The sequence below is a fragment of the Dipodomys merriami genome, unplaced genomic scaffold, assembly GCF_024711535.1.
Source record: "Dipodomys merriami isolate MVZ:Mamm:240054 unplaced genomic scaffold, mDipMer1.0.p SCAF_7, whole genome shotgun sequence".
Classification (NCBI taxonomy): Eukaryota; Metazoa; Chordata; class Mammalia; order Rodentia; family Heteromyidae; genus Dipodomys; species Dipodomys merriami.
In genome coordinates, this window is record NW_027206290.1 from 20,039,870 (window position 1) to 20,056,068 (window position 16,199).

The 16,199-nt window shown below is 47.2% G+C and overlaps 1 protein-coding gene across 1 annotated transcript in view; it reads right to left on the bottom strand.

Moving 5' to 3' along the window:
* Abca4 (ATP binding cassette subfamily A member 4) overlaps positions 1-16,199 on the bottom strand; it is a 130,980-nt gene that overhangs the window by 41,003 nt on the left and 73,778 nt on the right. The window contains exons 17-24 of the mRNA XM_070007144.1: positions 14,912-14,977; positions 11,595-11,681; positions 9,841-10,015; positions 7,472-7,603; positions 5,742-5,881; positions 5,023-5,160; positions 3,564-3,757; positions 1,795-1,876 (exon numbers count right to left, since the gene is read on the bottom strand). Coding sequence (XP_069863245.1) covers positions 1,795-1,876; positions 3,564-3,757; positions 5,023-5,160; positions 5,742-5,881; positions 7,472-7,603; positions 9,841-10,015; positions 11,595-11,681; positions 14,912-14,977 — 1,014 coding nt within the window. The remainder of the gene's footprint in view (positions 1-1,794; positions 1,877-3,563; positions 3,758-5,022; positions 5,161-5,741; positions 5,882-7,471; positions 7,604-9,840; positions 10,016-11,594; positions 11,682-14,911; positions 14,978-16,199) is intronic.

Genomic DNA, 16,199 nt, shown 5'->3' on the forward strand with positions numbered 1-16,199 from the left:
ATGTAAGCAGAAAAAGTCTGAAGTAGAGCTGTGGCTCAAGTGGTAGAGCGCTGGCCTTGAGCTGAAGAGCTGAGGGACAGTGCCCAGGCCCAGAGTTCAGGCACCATGACTGACCAAAAAAAAAAAATCCCTAAAGAATTAAAGCTACAGTTTTTGGTAATAAAGTGCTTACCCATCAAGTACCACAAAGAAGAAGAAAAGGAGAAGGAGAAGAAAGAAGAGCAATAAAGAAAACCATATTGAACCAAGACCACAAAAACCCCTATCATCCCAGCCAAGCAGGCTGTTTCCAACTTCATTTGGATAGACTAATTAAACTAATTAAATATGTTAGTATTATTTTAAAAATACAAAAATTTTTGGGCACTGATGAGGTATGCCTGTAATCTTAGCAACTCAGGAGGCTGAGATCTGAGGATTGTAGTTCAAAGCCAGCCTGGCAAGAAAGTCTGGAAGTGGAGCTGTGGCTCAAGTGGTACAGCACTAGTATTGAGCCAAAAAAGCTCAGGGATGGGGCCCAGGCCCTGAGTTTAAGCCCTAATACTAACATAAGAAAGAGAGAGAGAGAGAGAGAGAGAGAGAGAGAGAGAGAGAGAGAGAGAGAGAGAGAGAGAGAGAGAGAGAGGGAGAGGGAGAGAGAGAGAGAGAGAGAGAGAGAGAGAGAGAGAGAGAGAGAGAGAGAGAGAGAGAGAGAGGAAGGAAGGAAGGAAGGAAGGAAGGAAGGAAGGAAGGAAGGAAGGAAGGAAGGAAGGAAGAGAAAAACCAAGATTCTTAGGAGGAATCTTCAGAAATCTGGGTAAGGCCCAGAGCAAGGCACAAACATTCTCTGGAACCCGGAATGCTGCTTTCTGCTCTTCACAAGTTCTGTTAGTATACAGGGAAGAGGGATGGCACAGGGCAGTGAATACTAATAAAACTCTGGACATTCCCTTTCAAGCTTTCAGCATAAAACATACATAGTATCTTGAATTGCCAGATTTTTCTTAGTAAGCTATTTAGGTTTAGGGGGAAAAAACTGTGGCAAATAGAAAATCAATTGTTTTCTTTGATGAGCAGATACTTTGCCTCCTTTACCACTAACTTTAGTTTTGCTTCTACTTGACATTGTAGGGTGTGTGGTATTCTGTCTGCAGAGATACCCCATGATGGCCATGAGGTTGGGCATTAGCAGAAAATGCAGAGTTGTTAGCAAACTTTCTGGATTCCTAGGCTCAGATCTTACCCATGAGCCCTCACTTACACAGTGATAGCTTCTTTATTGCATCTCCTTGGAGATGGGGGTACACCTGTGGGTCAGTGCACCCCAGTTCAAGGGAGAAGCATTAGAAAGCTGGGAAAACTACAGGGAGAGATGGAGGAGTGTGACATTACATTAGACCTGCTGTCCTCCCATGCGTTCCCAGATGCTCCAAAAATGCACTGTTAAAGACTTGTGTGTCCCAGTCATTCCACCAGAGGGCGCATGGCACACCTTTAGGAGAGACTGTCTCCAGATAGGCATGTTCCCTGGGGACTGGAAGACCCCAGGAACCTAGCCCTAACTTGGATGAGGGCACCGAATGAACAGACTGGACCCCGCAACCGAAGGGATGGGGCCCTTATAAGCATGACTTCGAAATCCCTTTGGGAATGGAGGAAGAAGAGAAAGTAGCTCAAAGAAGAAATGCACACTTGTATGACCTCCAGCCTGAGATGTACACCAAGAGTTCGCTTTGTTCTAATACAAGGCATCCCAACAAGATGTGCCCAGATGTTGCTGGGCCGGAATGAGGTATGGCCTGTGCCAGCCCTTACCATCCAAGACTTGTTCTTCAGTGATCTCATCCACTCGAGCTGGACACCTGGAGAAGCCCTTCGACGCACAGCTGCAGGTTCCCTACAACAGATGGATGGGAATTGCTGGCTAGATGGGTATCATTTGCGAGAGAAGATGGGAGGGAACAAATAAGAATGAGCTAGGGAAGGGCTAGTCCAAAAAGAACTGTACTCTTTACCTGCCTGATGGACTGTAGCCCCTCTGTACATCACCTTTACAATAACAATACTTTTTTTTTAAAGATACATCTATCAATGACAGCATCTCTGCCATGCCAACTGCCCCCACCCTCTGCTTTTGTTTATTTCTCACTGCCAACTGCAGTCCACACATTTTTGTTTCTGCACTATTTAATCTGTTCATTGATCTGCATATTTGGAGGGTGGCTACTCTTGATTTTATCTTGGAGCATGTGTGAGTCAGACAGAGAGAGAATGAGAACCTCGAAGCCTCCCTTTGGGTTGTCCCTCATCAAGTGATGGCTCTGGGTGGGCTGGCAGGGGGCGGGGCATTGTGTTTTTCCCTTTCCTGGGTGCACACTGGGCTGGGAAAATCTGTCTGGGACAGGGAGACCTACAGCAGCCCCTTCCACTAGAGACATGGACAGAGCTACACGGTAACACCTGTGACACCCCGAGTGTGAGTGGTGCCTGTTTTTCAGAAGCCCAGTGGACAGTCAATTCTAAAGAGCAAGGGACAGAGGTCATGAGTTTTGTTTTCCATGTGGAGAAAGACAACAGCAAGGAATGAATAAGGTCATGGCAGGCCAGACCTGAAACTGGGTTTACTGATATGCCCAGCAGGGTTTTTTGCTAGTTAGCATTTGGAGGGGCTTCATCACTGTGAGGACTTTGTTGTCAATGAGTCTTTCCTTAGATTGCATTTACCACTGGAGATCAGGGTTAGGTAGGGATTGTGAATATTGGAATGACAAAAAAAAAAGAATGCTTAACTGATGAATCGTTTTCTCCTTTTTGATAAATATTTTATATGATCAGATGTACATAGGCATTATGCTTTTGTGTTCCTCTCCTGAGAGTAGCTTCCTTTTGTATCACTGGGTGTGAATGCCTAGAGTCTTGCATAATGTACCATGTTCTAGTGTATGTTAGATCTAGATTTTGCATATGAGAGTAAACATGCACTGTTGGCCTCTCTGAGCTTGGCTTACCTCACTTAACATGACTTATTCTAGGTCCATCCCTTTCCCTGCATGTGATAATCTTATTCTTTTTTATGTCTGTGTAAAATTCTCTCATGCAGTTTTTGGAGCTGCTTAACTGTTGCAGGGCATCTGGGCTACTTCTATAACTTGGCCATTGTGAATAGTGCAGCAATGTAAATGATGATTCTTAAAGCAGTCTAACCTGGGAGCATTACACACTTGTTCCTATATTGCACCAAACTAGAGAAGTAGTTTGAGATGCTAGTGTATGAATGACTTCAGATTGTTTAAAACTAGTTGTTTCACCAGGCTCCAGTGGTTCGTGCCTGTACTCTTAGCTACTCAGGAGGCTGAGATCTGAAGGATTGAGGTTCAAAGCCAGCCTGGGCAGAACAGTCCTAGAGACTTCATTACTAATTAACCAATCAAAATCTGGACTGAGGGCATGGCTCATGTGGCAGCATGCCAACTGTGAGCAAGCAAGCTGAGTGGATCTGAGGCTCTGATTCTGCCAGCTACAGCCTGAGTGGAACATCTGGAGCCCTCAGGATGAGGTCCTTCTCGGGGTGCACAGGTACGTACCTCACAACCACCTCTTTGACTCTGGATGTTTTTCATCTTGCGAACTAAGGTCAAATAGAAGCCTGTGCCGAAGCAGTTCTTCAGGAAGAGCGGGGTGCCCGAGCAGTAGAGCCTCCCCTGGGAAATGATGGCGATGCGGTCCCCTAGGAGGTCTGCCTCGTCCATGTGGTGCGTGGACATGATGATGGTTCTCCCTGCGGGGGGCGGGGGGGTGTCACCAGGCAGACAGGGCACAGGGCAGGCTTGGGAGAGGATGGGCTAGGAGACCCTGAGGAAAGCAACATGGCCTAATTCTGCAATCGGTGTCAGGGCATAAGCACAGTAAGAAGGAAATTGACATTTCAGTGTCCTGGAGTCTCTCCAGCACTGCCGAACACAGTGTCTCTTCATCATGCAGAGGGTGCGATGCCAGTAAATCACCACATATGGAACACAGCCAATAAGTCAGCATGCACATGCTCAGTGGCATTAGGCTCTGCTTCATCTGGTGGCTCATGCCTGCAAGCCTAGCCACTCAGGAGGCTGAGATCTGAGGATCTCAGTTCCAAGCCAGCTCAGACAATTAGCCAGCAAAAAGCTGAAAGTAGAGGTGTGGTTCAAGTGGTACAGTGCCAGCCTTGAGCAAAAAGCCAGGCAAGAATGCAAGACCCTGAGTATAAGCCCTAGCACACACACACACACACACACACACACACACACACACACACACACACACACACACACATACAAGCATACTCTTACTAGTTGGAGAGGTCATTGGAAGAGAGCAGTCATAAGGAGTTCAATAAGGTGCCTTCAATGGAAGACACTGGGTAGGTACAGTGCAAACAGAGTGGAAAAATCTCTGGGCTACCCAGGAACTGCACTGTCATTTTAGGGGCTCCTCTGAGCTCTACCTGCTATGTCTTGTGGATTTGGGTCCTTGGCAGGAGCTCGGGATAGATGGATGAAGGTCCCACTGGGAGACATTTCTATCTCCAAGGTCCTCTATGACACCCGACACTGTGAGTTGCCCTCACACTCGGTCCCGAAGGCTGCTTGGGATGTTTGTAGGTGACATCCGTCCCTCTGGTCACAGGGGAGTTTCATTTGGTACTGCATTCATTGTTGCAGAGTGTGGGACTACGGACTGAGAGAACTTTCTAGAATATTTTGGGAAGTAAGGCTGTATCACTGGTGACTTCTTATTTCTGTTGAGGTAAGTATCTCAGGAGACTTGAACTCAAAACTTCACTTCACCGGAACACATTGACCAAGTGTCACAAAATGCCAATATGAGAGAATGGGGCAGGGAAGGCGGGGGGGGGGGCGGAGGGAGGGGGAGAAAGAGAAAGAGGGAGGGAGAGAGAAAGAGAGAGAGAAAGAGAGGGAGAGGGAGAGAGAGAGAGAGAGAGAGAGAGAGAGAGAGAGAGAGAGAGAGAGAGAGAGAGGCCACTGGGGCACTAGGTAGCAGCCTCACCTGAGCGATACTTCAGGAGCAGGTCCCAGATGGAGCGTCTGGAGTAGGGGTCCACCCCAGAGGTGGGCTCATCCAGAATCACCACCTTAGAATCGCCCACAAAGGCGATGGCCACGGACAGCTTCCTCTGCATGCCGCCTGCAGGCACAGGAGGACAAGGAGAGGGGGTCACCGGGGGCTGTGGGACAGGGAAGTATAAGGCCCAGGGCTGGGGATAAGGGGGTACCTTGAATCTAGTAGCAATTGGACACTGCCACTTAGACACAGCATGCGGGCTTCATAAATGCAGACCCTTCACCCTAACCATCTAGTGTGAGCGTGTGAACATTAGAGCCAGTGACGCTCAGGCTGCTGCAGGTCGGGGCCTCACAGGGCACTATCTGAGGTTCTTAGAAGTAATGACACAGGGGCTAGAAGGTGGCTTAGTGGTAGAGTGCTGGCCTAGCATGCATGAAGCCTTGAGTTCGATTCCTCAGTACCACATACACAGGAAAAAGTCGGAAGTGGCCCTGTGGCTCAAGTGGTAGAGTGCTTACCTTGAGCAGAGACAGAGGCTCAAGGACACTACCCTGAGTTCAAGCCCCAGGACCAGCAAAAACAAAAAAGAAGTAATGACACAGATTCGTTCCTGTTTGGGGCCTCAACTCCCCCCCTCCCCACCCCCACCAAGGAGGTGTGGATCTGCCATCTTGTCCCCATGTCTTTCTAATACCAGGCACCTGAGAGATCCTGGGCCCCTTCATTCCTCTTGTGGTGGAGGCCCGTGTCCTCCAACATGCCTTCAGTCTCCAGCTGGGCCTCCTCCCAGGACTTCCCCTTCAGCTGGGCATAAAACAGGATGTGCTCAGCTACGGTGAGGCTGGGGGTGGGGGAGATGGAGGACAAGAAAAGAAAATGGATGGTCATGGCTAGTAGTTTGTCTTATGTATGGAGATTTTGCCATCAAGATGTTCATTGTCCTCTTACCCACAATGCGAAAGCAAAACCACCAGCCCTGCCCAGATAGCAAAGGACTAGCTTAGAGCATTTGTTCCTCTAGTGGAATGTAGTGCCTATTAAATTCCTTTAAGCCAGGCCTGTGGCGGATACCTGTAATCCTAGCGACTTAGGCAGAGATCTGAGGATTGTGGTTTGAAGCCAACCAGGACAGGGAAGTCTAAGAGACTCTTATCTCCAATAAACCACTCAGAAAAAGAAAGAAGTGGCACTGTGGCTTGAAGTGGTAGAGGGCTACCCTTAAGCAAGATAGCTTAAGGACAAGATCCAGGCCCTGAGTTCAAACCCCACAACTGACAAAAAATTCCTTTAGAGAGGAATATGACATGGTATGAACAGATATTTATAATACCTTTTTTTTTTTGGCAGTTGTGGGGCTTGAACTCTGGGCCTGGGCGCTGTCCCTCAGCTCTTCAGCTCAAGGCGAGCGCTCTACCACTTGAGCTACAGCGCCACTTCCGGTTTTCTGGTGGTTTATTGGAGATAGGAGTCTCACGGTCTCTCCTGCCCGGGCTGGCTTTGAACCGCGATCCTCAGATCTCAGCCTCCTGAGTAGCTAGGATTACAGGCGTGAGCCACCGGTGCCCAGCTATTCATAATATCTTAAGTTAAAAAAAATCACACTTTTAAAGTCAGGCACAAAATTAATCTCGAAGCTTTATTCTCTAATGATTTTCAAGAATCTATAAAAAAGACCAAAGCATTAATTGATTAACAATGATTTGCATGGTTAACAAAGGTGTTTCTCTGGATTGTGAAATTACTGGTGACTTTTTTCTCTTTTTCTTTCCTTCCTTCTTCCTTCCTTCCTTCCTTCCTTCCCTTCCTCTCCCTTCCTCCCTGCCTCCCTCCCTCCCTGCCTCCCTCCCTCCCTGCCTCCCTTCTTCCCTCTCTCCCTTCTTCCCTCCTTCTCTTCCTCTTTTCTTTTCACAATAACTCTATAGATTTTGAAATAAGGAATAGCTATTTTAATTTGAAAAAAAGAAAGAAAGAAAAAGTGCGTTATTGGTGCCATGGCTTCAAACAGACAAAATGGACAATGATTATTCTTTTTCACTTCCCTCCCCCCTTCTCCCTCCCCACCCCGTCCTCTGCAGGAAGTCTTCCAGGGTTGAACCAGGGGCCGGCCTGTGATGGGCCACTTTGTCAGGGGGGAGACCTCATCTCTGAGCACTAGAGGCTCATCCCCCTTCAATTCCAACTCCCATTGCAAGCAGGGCAAGAACCTGGAGCACGGGGGAAAAGCAGGCAAGCACATGGCCTCCTGTGTGCCCAGACCAGGCAACCCTGAGTCCGCATGTGTGGTGGGCAGGGGCAATGGCAGGGGACATGTTTTTCTGTACTGTGGTGTTGAGGAACGGAACCCAGGCCCCCTCCCCCGCCCCCCACCACACATACACACACTAGGCACTGAGCCCCGTGGCAGACAATCGCATCTCAACAGCTTACTCACTGGTGGAACAAGATGTTGTGCTGTGGGCACATGCCCAGGCTCTGGCGGATTTCATCCAGGCTGGTTTCAATGTCCTTTCCCCCAATGAGCACAGTTCCTGATGTTGGTGGCAACAGACCTGTCAGGATAGACCTGCCCAGCAGAGATCCCTTTAGGGACTTAGTGGATGGCAGTGGGAGCAGGGGAGGGGTGCAGTGATTCTGCCGTATCCCACCTAGAGCATCACTCATTGTGGGCACCAGGAGTTTCCCACAGAGTACCCATTCATCCCCTTGGATACATTCAGGCCCTAATGCACAGGGCTGCACCTGTTTTTTTTTTTTTCTGTTTCTATTTGTTTCCTGTTGTTCTTACACCTGCACTAATTTCCAGCCCGAGTGGTCACTTGCAGCCCCGAGGACCCCCCTAACTCAGACATCACCATGGCTGCTGCTAGAGAGACTCTGTGAAGGCATTCAGCGCACAGATGACTGCTTTGCCTGCGAGGTGAGCAGCAGGGGACACTGAAAAGCCAGATGTGAGCACTACAGAGTCCTGATAAGGTCCCGATGCTGATGGGAGAAGCCTGAGCACCTACAGGCATTCAAGGTGGATCTGTCGATTTCAAGTCAAACATGAGAATTATCACCAATATCATCATGGGATCCAAAACAGAGAAATCCCAGGGACAAACTGAAAGCCGATGGCTCACACCTGTAATCCTAGCTACTCAGGAGGCTGAAATATGAGGATCATGGTTCAAAGCCAGCCCAGACAGGGCAGGAAAGTCCATGAGACTGTTATCTCCAATTAATCATCAAAAGGCTGAACATGGAGCTGTGGCTCAAGTAGCAAAGCACTACTCTTGAGTGAAAAGGCTTAGGGACAGCTTTCAGGCCCTAAGTTCAAACCATAAGACACACACACACACACACACACACACACACACCCACCCACCAATGTTATTCTCTGTCAAATGAGCAACAACAGCTTTCACAATGATTGTGTAGATTCTATGAGTGAATCATACACAATGCACTAAGAACAGAACCAGTATAAAGTAAAACTCTGCAATGTCCCCCTCCCCATTATTATAAAAAAGTATATTTTGACCCACAAGGGAAGTTCTTATCGCTGTGGATGAAGTAATGTGTTTGTGTTTGGAAAGTCCTGGGGTCCTGAATGGATCTCCTAGATCAGGGACGATATTAGTTAGCAAGGAGATAGACCAGGTGCCACCACACCCAGCCCTGTCCTGAGAGTTCTGATAAGATCTCAGGCTCTCTGGAGTCTCCTTTGCAGCTGAAATCGCTGTTGATCAACCACTAGAGGGAAACAGAAGCAAACGGAGTGGCACCAGCTCTGCATTCCATTCCCACTGACCCGCCCCAGGGCGCATTCCTGCGCTGGGTGGATGCTGCTGTTCCTTCCTGGGGTTGTGACTGATGTCACCCGAACTGCGTTCCCCAGAGACGTCTGCCTGGGAACCTGGGAGGCTGTGTTCTCCACAGCAGATGGCGCTGGGGCCCCTTGGAGAAATAAAGGGAAGCCCTTTCCTCCCCAGTCCTCACAGATCTCTGCATCTTCCCTCAACTTGGCCTTCAGTTTGTCTCTTGTTAATCCCACGGACCCCTCAAAAAGACTTCCTGGGCACTGTGACCAGCCTTTTCCTGCAGCCCCGTGCCTGAACACGCATAGGAAAGGAAACGTTCCTTCACCAGAGTGGTGTGCGGATCGTTGGTCCTGTGGGTGCCATGGTTGTGACTTTATCCCCAGCGTGGATGATAGGGAGGCTGGGGAAGTTGGGGACAAGGAGAAACAGGACTCAAAAGTGTTAAAACGAAGCCAGGTGTTGGTAGCTCACGCCTGTAATCCTAGCTACTCCGGAGGCTGAGATCTGAGGATCGCAGTTCAGAGCCAGCCTGGGCAGGAAAGTTTGTGAGACTTGTCTCCAATAAAACTTGCCAGAAACCCATAAGTGGCACTGTGGTTCAAGTGGTAGAGCTCTCGCCTCGAGCTGAAGAGCTGAGGGACAGCACCCAGGTCCAGAGTTCAAGCCCCACGACAGACAAAACAACAACAACAACAAAAAGTGCTAAAGAAAAAAGCAGTGGAGGCATGAGCCATTTGACACGGTGGCTTTGGGAAAGTCACTTAAAGCTTCAGGACTGTCCACTTGCCCACAGCCGCCAGTTGCTTCTTGTGAAGATAAACTAAGATACTATGTAAGGACTGTGGTGGGTCTTTGTTTTTGTTTTTGTTTTCATAAATCCTTGGGACCACAAACCAAATCGTGCATTTTGTCATCAGGATTCCTTTACAGTAGACTGGAGTGAATGGGGGAAATGAAGGCAGGAAGCCCAGGCGGGCCTCCTGGGGGGAAAACTCACAAAGTGGTGGTTTTTCCTGCGCCATTGTGTCCAAGGAACGCGGTGATCTGGCTCTCATAGAAGGTGATGGTGAGCCGGTCCACGGCTGGCCGGCTACAGGACTCAAAAACCTTCGTCAGATTCTTCACACACACTCCAGGAACCAGCCCCGGAAGCTCCCGTTCAAAGAAGGAGTCTTGAAGGGAAATTAAAAAAATTATAGAACCACACACCTGATAGAAATATGATGTGATGTGTTCTAGAGGTCTGTTCGTCAACTACTGTCTGAGTGTCTATAATTTCAACCTGTCCCTGTGGGACAGGATGGAAGACCAAATTAACGGTAATGATTGTATGGCATATTTATTTAGCAATTACTATGCACAAAGGCTCTTTCATGCACTTTCTATGACTTACTTCATTCTACCCCGTAACAATCTTATGGGTAGATATTACCAGGATCATGTCTACAGGCAAGGAAACCTAAGACAGAGGACATGAAGTGACCTCTGAAGGTCACAGGGCTGGTGAATATTGAATCCAGAGCCCACTACTCTCATCTACAGCACCCACTGCCTGCACTTATCACTAGTCCCAAGCTCCCTCTTAGGTCCTTGTTTTCTCCATTTAGGTCTCTGGGATTCCTAGTAGTAGCTCAGGCTCCTCCAATTCTTCTCCAAACATCATTATCCTCTGGACCTCTCTAGCCATTTCTGGAACTATCATTCTTATGGTCAACCTTCGCTCAGATCTTTGCCAACTTTGACTTACAGCTGACTTCTTCCTCCAGCCTCATCTCCACCTTCATGATGCCGTCTTCATGATACTCTCCACTCTTCCCTCGCCCCTACCCTCCCTCCCTTCTTTAGCTCACCCTAGGGAGCATAGCTTCACTTGTCTGAACAGTGTAATGCTAAACATTGCTCCACCATAGCTGAAGTGGAATCAGTCTCTTCTGTTCTATCCTACCTCACAAGCTTAGCCTTATCATATCATTCTGGGAGAATGAAGTATCACTGCCTGCAAACCAGCTTTCTTGATGGGTTTTGTGTCTCTGACTTTAGCTTTGTGACGTAGGCCTTGGGGATGCACGGAGTCTGGACTCTCTCACACAATGTCAGGCTAAGTCAGAGTCCGGCCACCTCTCTTAATCCAGAGCTTTAGCTTCCCCAGAGAAATACGTACATGAAGGGATGAAAAGCCACAGGAGAATTACAGAAGAGGTTCAAGAGGGAATTCAGAACAGAAAAAGCCAGAAACATAATAAGTCTTGAGAACCTAGCCCATCTGTCCACCAATGATTCAGTAACTTCCAGGTCAGGAAAGGCTTTTGATGGCTTGAATGAATGGCTTCTCGACTTGTAAAGCATGAGTGAAGGGCAGTCAGCTCCTCTAGACTCTTTCCCTTGCACACAGAAGCATTTATTTTTGTCTTTCCTTAGAGCTCATATCCGCTCTAAGTCCCAGTGACCCAAGTCATTGTTCTGGCTAAATCCTCGGAAGTCAGCACATTCGGGCAACTCACTTGGGATTTCCCTAACAAGGGCACAAACACACTACATACTTGGGATTTGCTTTCTCCAGGAAATATGCGCTCATGTCTGGGCTGGGCCATTCGTCCCCTACACCAGCAGCTGGCCATTGCGGTGGCACCCATCCACAGAGAGTGCCTGATGCCCACTCTTATTTTTTTGAAGCAAGTGTCTCCAGTCCTTCCTTGGGTTCACAACCTGGACTTTTGCCTCTGCTCCGCTCTGCCCCCTGGGGGTTTTTACCATTCATTCCAGGATGCTCTGGGTCCTCCATTTCCTCTGTTAGGGGTTCAGTCTTTTCCAGGGCCCTTTCTTCTCTCGTTGAACACCCTGTGCCATTCAGAAGCCAATATTACTCTTTCAGTGAGAGCTGAGAATCAGAAGTAGTAGGAAAGGAGGGGGAACAATGTTCCCACTACTTTGGGAAGACATAGTCGGCACTGCACACACGTGCACGTGTGTGGAAACTCACACACACACACACACACACACACACACACACACACACACACACACACACACACACACACACACACACACACACACACAAGCCTCTGACCTGCTCCTGGGATACAAAATATTCAAGTCTAATCATGCAACCTGTGCCAAGCACCAGGGGCACTTTTGTAATTGTAGCCTTGGAATTAGAGAGTTTTGCTTTGCTCTCGTTCTTTTTTTTTTGTGGGGGGAGGGCATGGGAGGAGAGCATCCAGGCCAGGGCCTGGTGCATGCTAGGCAAGGGTTCTACCTCTGAAAAATACACCCAGCCCTCTCTTCATTCTTTGAAGGTGACAGGAAGGTCTCACCATGTCAGATAGTGTGCTTGAAACAAACAAACAAACCTCAATATCAATGGAAGCATCTCAGGATGGAAATTGGAATGGTTTCATGTGCTTTAGCCCATTCCCAGTCTTTTTCACTTTGGTCCAAAATAGGTTAGCTACAGTGAACCTTGGGTGTAAAAGTCCATTCAATAGAAAGACTTGGAAAAAATTGTATTAAGTGAAGTAAGCCAGGGCCAAAGAAACATAGGTCCCATGGTTTCCCTTATTTGTAATAACCAGTATATGTCTGAGACAAGCAGAAACGGTCAGATAAGTTGATGTTAGGCGAAATGAACCCCAAGATAAGGACTCAAATGGTTTTTCTTTCTTGCAATTGTTTCTAACATATTTATAAGATATTTCTTTGTTGCTTTGTATGTCCCTCTCCCATGGTATAACCCCTGTTTTCACTGTATTTGAAGTTGGTATATTTTGTGGAGGGGGAAGGGAAAAACAAAATTGTTTAAATAGGGATACAGGTGGATCCATTGCAACAATGAGATATACAAGATGCTATGTCGTAAAACGAACTTTACAACTTTGATGAGGGGTGGGGAGGGCGTGGGGGGCTTGGGGGGGGGAGATGGGAAGGTAATGGGAAACAAAGGAAGAGGCAACAATGCTGCATAAGAGATGTACTCATTACCTTGCTCATGTAATTGTAACCCCTCTGTACAGTATTTTCACAATAAAAAAAATCCATTCAAGGTGATACAGCAAGCAGCCAGCTTCATTGAAGGCTTCTTAAGAAATGGCTCCCTGGGCTGGGAAGGTGGCTCAGTGGTAGAGTGCTTGCCTTGCATGCATGAGGCCCTGGGTTCGATTCCTCAGCACCACATAAGCAAAAAGAAAAAAGCTGGAAGTGGTGTTGTGGCTCAAGTGGTAGAGCGCTAGCCTTGAGCTGAAGAGCTGAGGGACAGTGCCCAGGCCCAGAGTTCAGGACCCACGACCGGACCAAAAAAAAGAAATGGCTCCCTGGACTCCAGGGACATTCAGATGTTTTGGGATTAGCACTGGGGTGGATCCTGGTGGGGGTGCAGATCTGGACCAATTCACACACATGTACACACACAAACACACACACACACACACACACACACACACACACACACAGAGGCATTTTTTGTCAAGTTGATATTTGGTCTCAAAGGACATGGGGACTTCCTGGAAGGGGAAGAGGAGCAGAAGGGCCACACAGCCAGACAGGAAGCAGGGGCAGGAGGAAGCCATTCCCACCAGGCACCTCCGAGCTCTGGCCTCAAGTACACATGTGCAAACAGCTGGATACAGCCAGCCGGCAGGGCCTTGGGATCTGCAGGCCATGTGGGCAGCGGTCTGGTGGCCAGGGACATGCTGACTTCACTATTTCCATCCCTGCTTCCTGAGGCCATTTTGAATCTATTCTCTGCAGTTCCTGTGGTCACTATACTAGCTGTCACACAGCACAAAGCATGATCAAATAGCAACCACAAATATCTTTCAAAACAGCTGGGATCTATTGGCTCATCTATGTAATCCTAGCTTTCCAGGGTGGCTGAGATCTGAGGATTACAGTTCAAAGCCAGCTTGGGCAAAAATGTCTGTAAGATTCTTATCTCTAATCAACTAACAGAAAGCCAGAAATGGAGCTAGTAGTTTTTGATAGTCTGAGATAAAAGTCTCATGAACTTTCCTGCCTGGGCTGCTTTGCGTGATCCTCACATCTCAGCCCCATGAGTGGTTAGGTTTACAGGTGTGAGCCACACATGTCAGGCCTACCCATGCCTTTTAAAGGCCCTAGAGTAATCCCTCAGAGAAAACAAACATCTGTCTTAATACATAAAGGCTTGGCCCAGGCCCAATTCCAATTTCATTGGAAAGTTATTTCCTTTGCCTCTAGAACCTCCCAGCTCTAGGGGAGAGTCCAGCTCAAGCTCTAGAATTTCTCTGCCCTCTCATACTTTCCCAATGTCTCATACTTTCCCTCTGGCCTCTTGTTTTGCTTAGGAGAAAAGGTAAGTCTTAGCTCAGATGGATCGTGGGCAAAGGTCCTTTTAGTCTTCCTCCAACCAGAATAAACAGTATCAGGAGAGCCTGGAAGGATCTGCCTTGGATCTCAACAGCTTGGTCAGCTTCAGCCTCATCTTGGGGAGGATGAATTAACTGATATTCTGAGAAGGTGGACCAGAAGGCAAAAGGAGGAGGGAGGCAAAGAAGACAAACGCAGAGGGCCCCCATGATTCTGGGAATCTCTACTTTAAATGGAAGAGTGGAAAAGCCTTCTGATCCCTGACCTGGTGTGGACTTTTAATGGGGCTTGAGTTTGCAAGGGCAGGCTTGTCAATCCATAGCCACTCATTCTGGCCAGCAGCTCACAGAAGTGGGGTTCCAGAGGCTGGGGTGCTGTGCCCTCCTGTTTACTGGGTGGCAGAATGCCCCAGGAGGCAGCTGGCTTATCAGGAATCGAAAAAACCTTCACATATCCTCCTGATAGCCCAAGGAACTACTTTTGAACATTGACAGTTTGTTGTTGCTGTTTTAATTTTTTTTTTGTCGGTCATGGGGCTTGAACTCTGGGCCTGGCCACTGTCCCTCAGTTCTTCAGCTCAAGGCTAGTGCCTTACACTTGAGCCACAGCACCATTTCCAGTTCTTTTCTGCTTATGTGGTGCTAAGGAATCAAACCCAGGGCCTCATGCATGTGAGGCCCTGAGCCACTGAGCTACCTTCCCAGCCCATTAATTTTTAATTAACTTACCTTCACCACCAAGCCAATAAGACTCTTGTAGAAGGAAGTACCAAGGAAGTGGAGTTCCATAGTCTCCTAAAAGGAAGATGATAAATAAAGAGAAAAGGCTTTATTTAACTAGCCTTCCAATTCCCCAATCCAACAGTTCCAAACAGATAAATAGAATTTATTTGCATCTGAAATTAGAGTCTAGGTGACTATAGTTCACAATGCATTATGTAGTCATTTACAGGCTTTCAGAAAAAATATTACTTCCAAAAGGTAGTAAGTTATCCAAAAGATCATTTTGTTGTTGTTGTTGTTGTTGTTGTTGTTGTTGTTATTTGGTGGGAATGGGGTGGGGGGTACTAGTAAAACTAAGACTGATGATCTTGGTTGACATTAGTTTTCCAAGAAATAAATTTATTCAATAATTAGATCATGAAAATGGAAACAGGCTTTTGTCTTTAATTGTTGGTGATTTTTTTGGTGTCTTTTTGGGGGGGTCATGGGGGATGCACAAGAATGGAGGGAAGGAAGGGTGAGCAAATGCAGTCATTATATTCATTATATTCATATGTAAAAAAAGTGAACCAGGCAACTTATGGGGGAAGATGGGAGGAAGAAAATGGGGGAAAGTGAAGGAAAGGGTGACATTATCCAAGATGTATTGTATTCATTAACAGACTTATAGAATTTTAACCCCTTTGTATGACTCCTTAATAATAAAAAATGACTAAGTCATGTCTTTTCTAAGCAATTACAAGATAATAGTAATGATAACGTTCATTAATATTGGTTGGATACTCTTTCTGTGATAGGCCTAGCTGTGAACACTTTACATGTGTTAAATGATTTAACCTTGAAAATAACCCTGGGAGTTAGGTAGTAGTTATTCAGTGGATACAAAAAATTGAAGCATGCTAAATTTGGGCCATCAACCCCTAATCATAGCTAATTAAATGAAAAATATTGGTGGCTCAAGCTTATAATCCTAGTTACTCAGGAGCTGAGATCAGGAGATTGTGGTTCTAAGCCATCCTGGGCAGGAAAATCATGAGACTCTGAACTCCAATTAACAAAGCAAAAAGCTGGAAGTGGAGCTATGTTGTAAGTGATAGAGCACTACCCTGAACAAGAAAGCTAAGGGCAAGCACCCAGGCCCTGAATTCAAGCCCCAGTACTGGCATATATATGCAGACACAGACACAGACATACAAAAATATTTCCAGCAGACAATCTGGTTCTATGTGGATATTCTTTTTTTTTTTTTGGGTCCGGTCATGGGGCCTGAACTCTGGGCCTGGGTGCTGTCCCT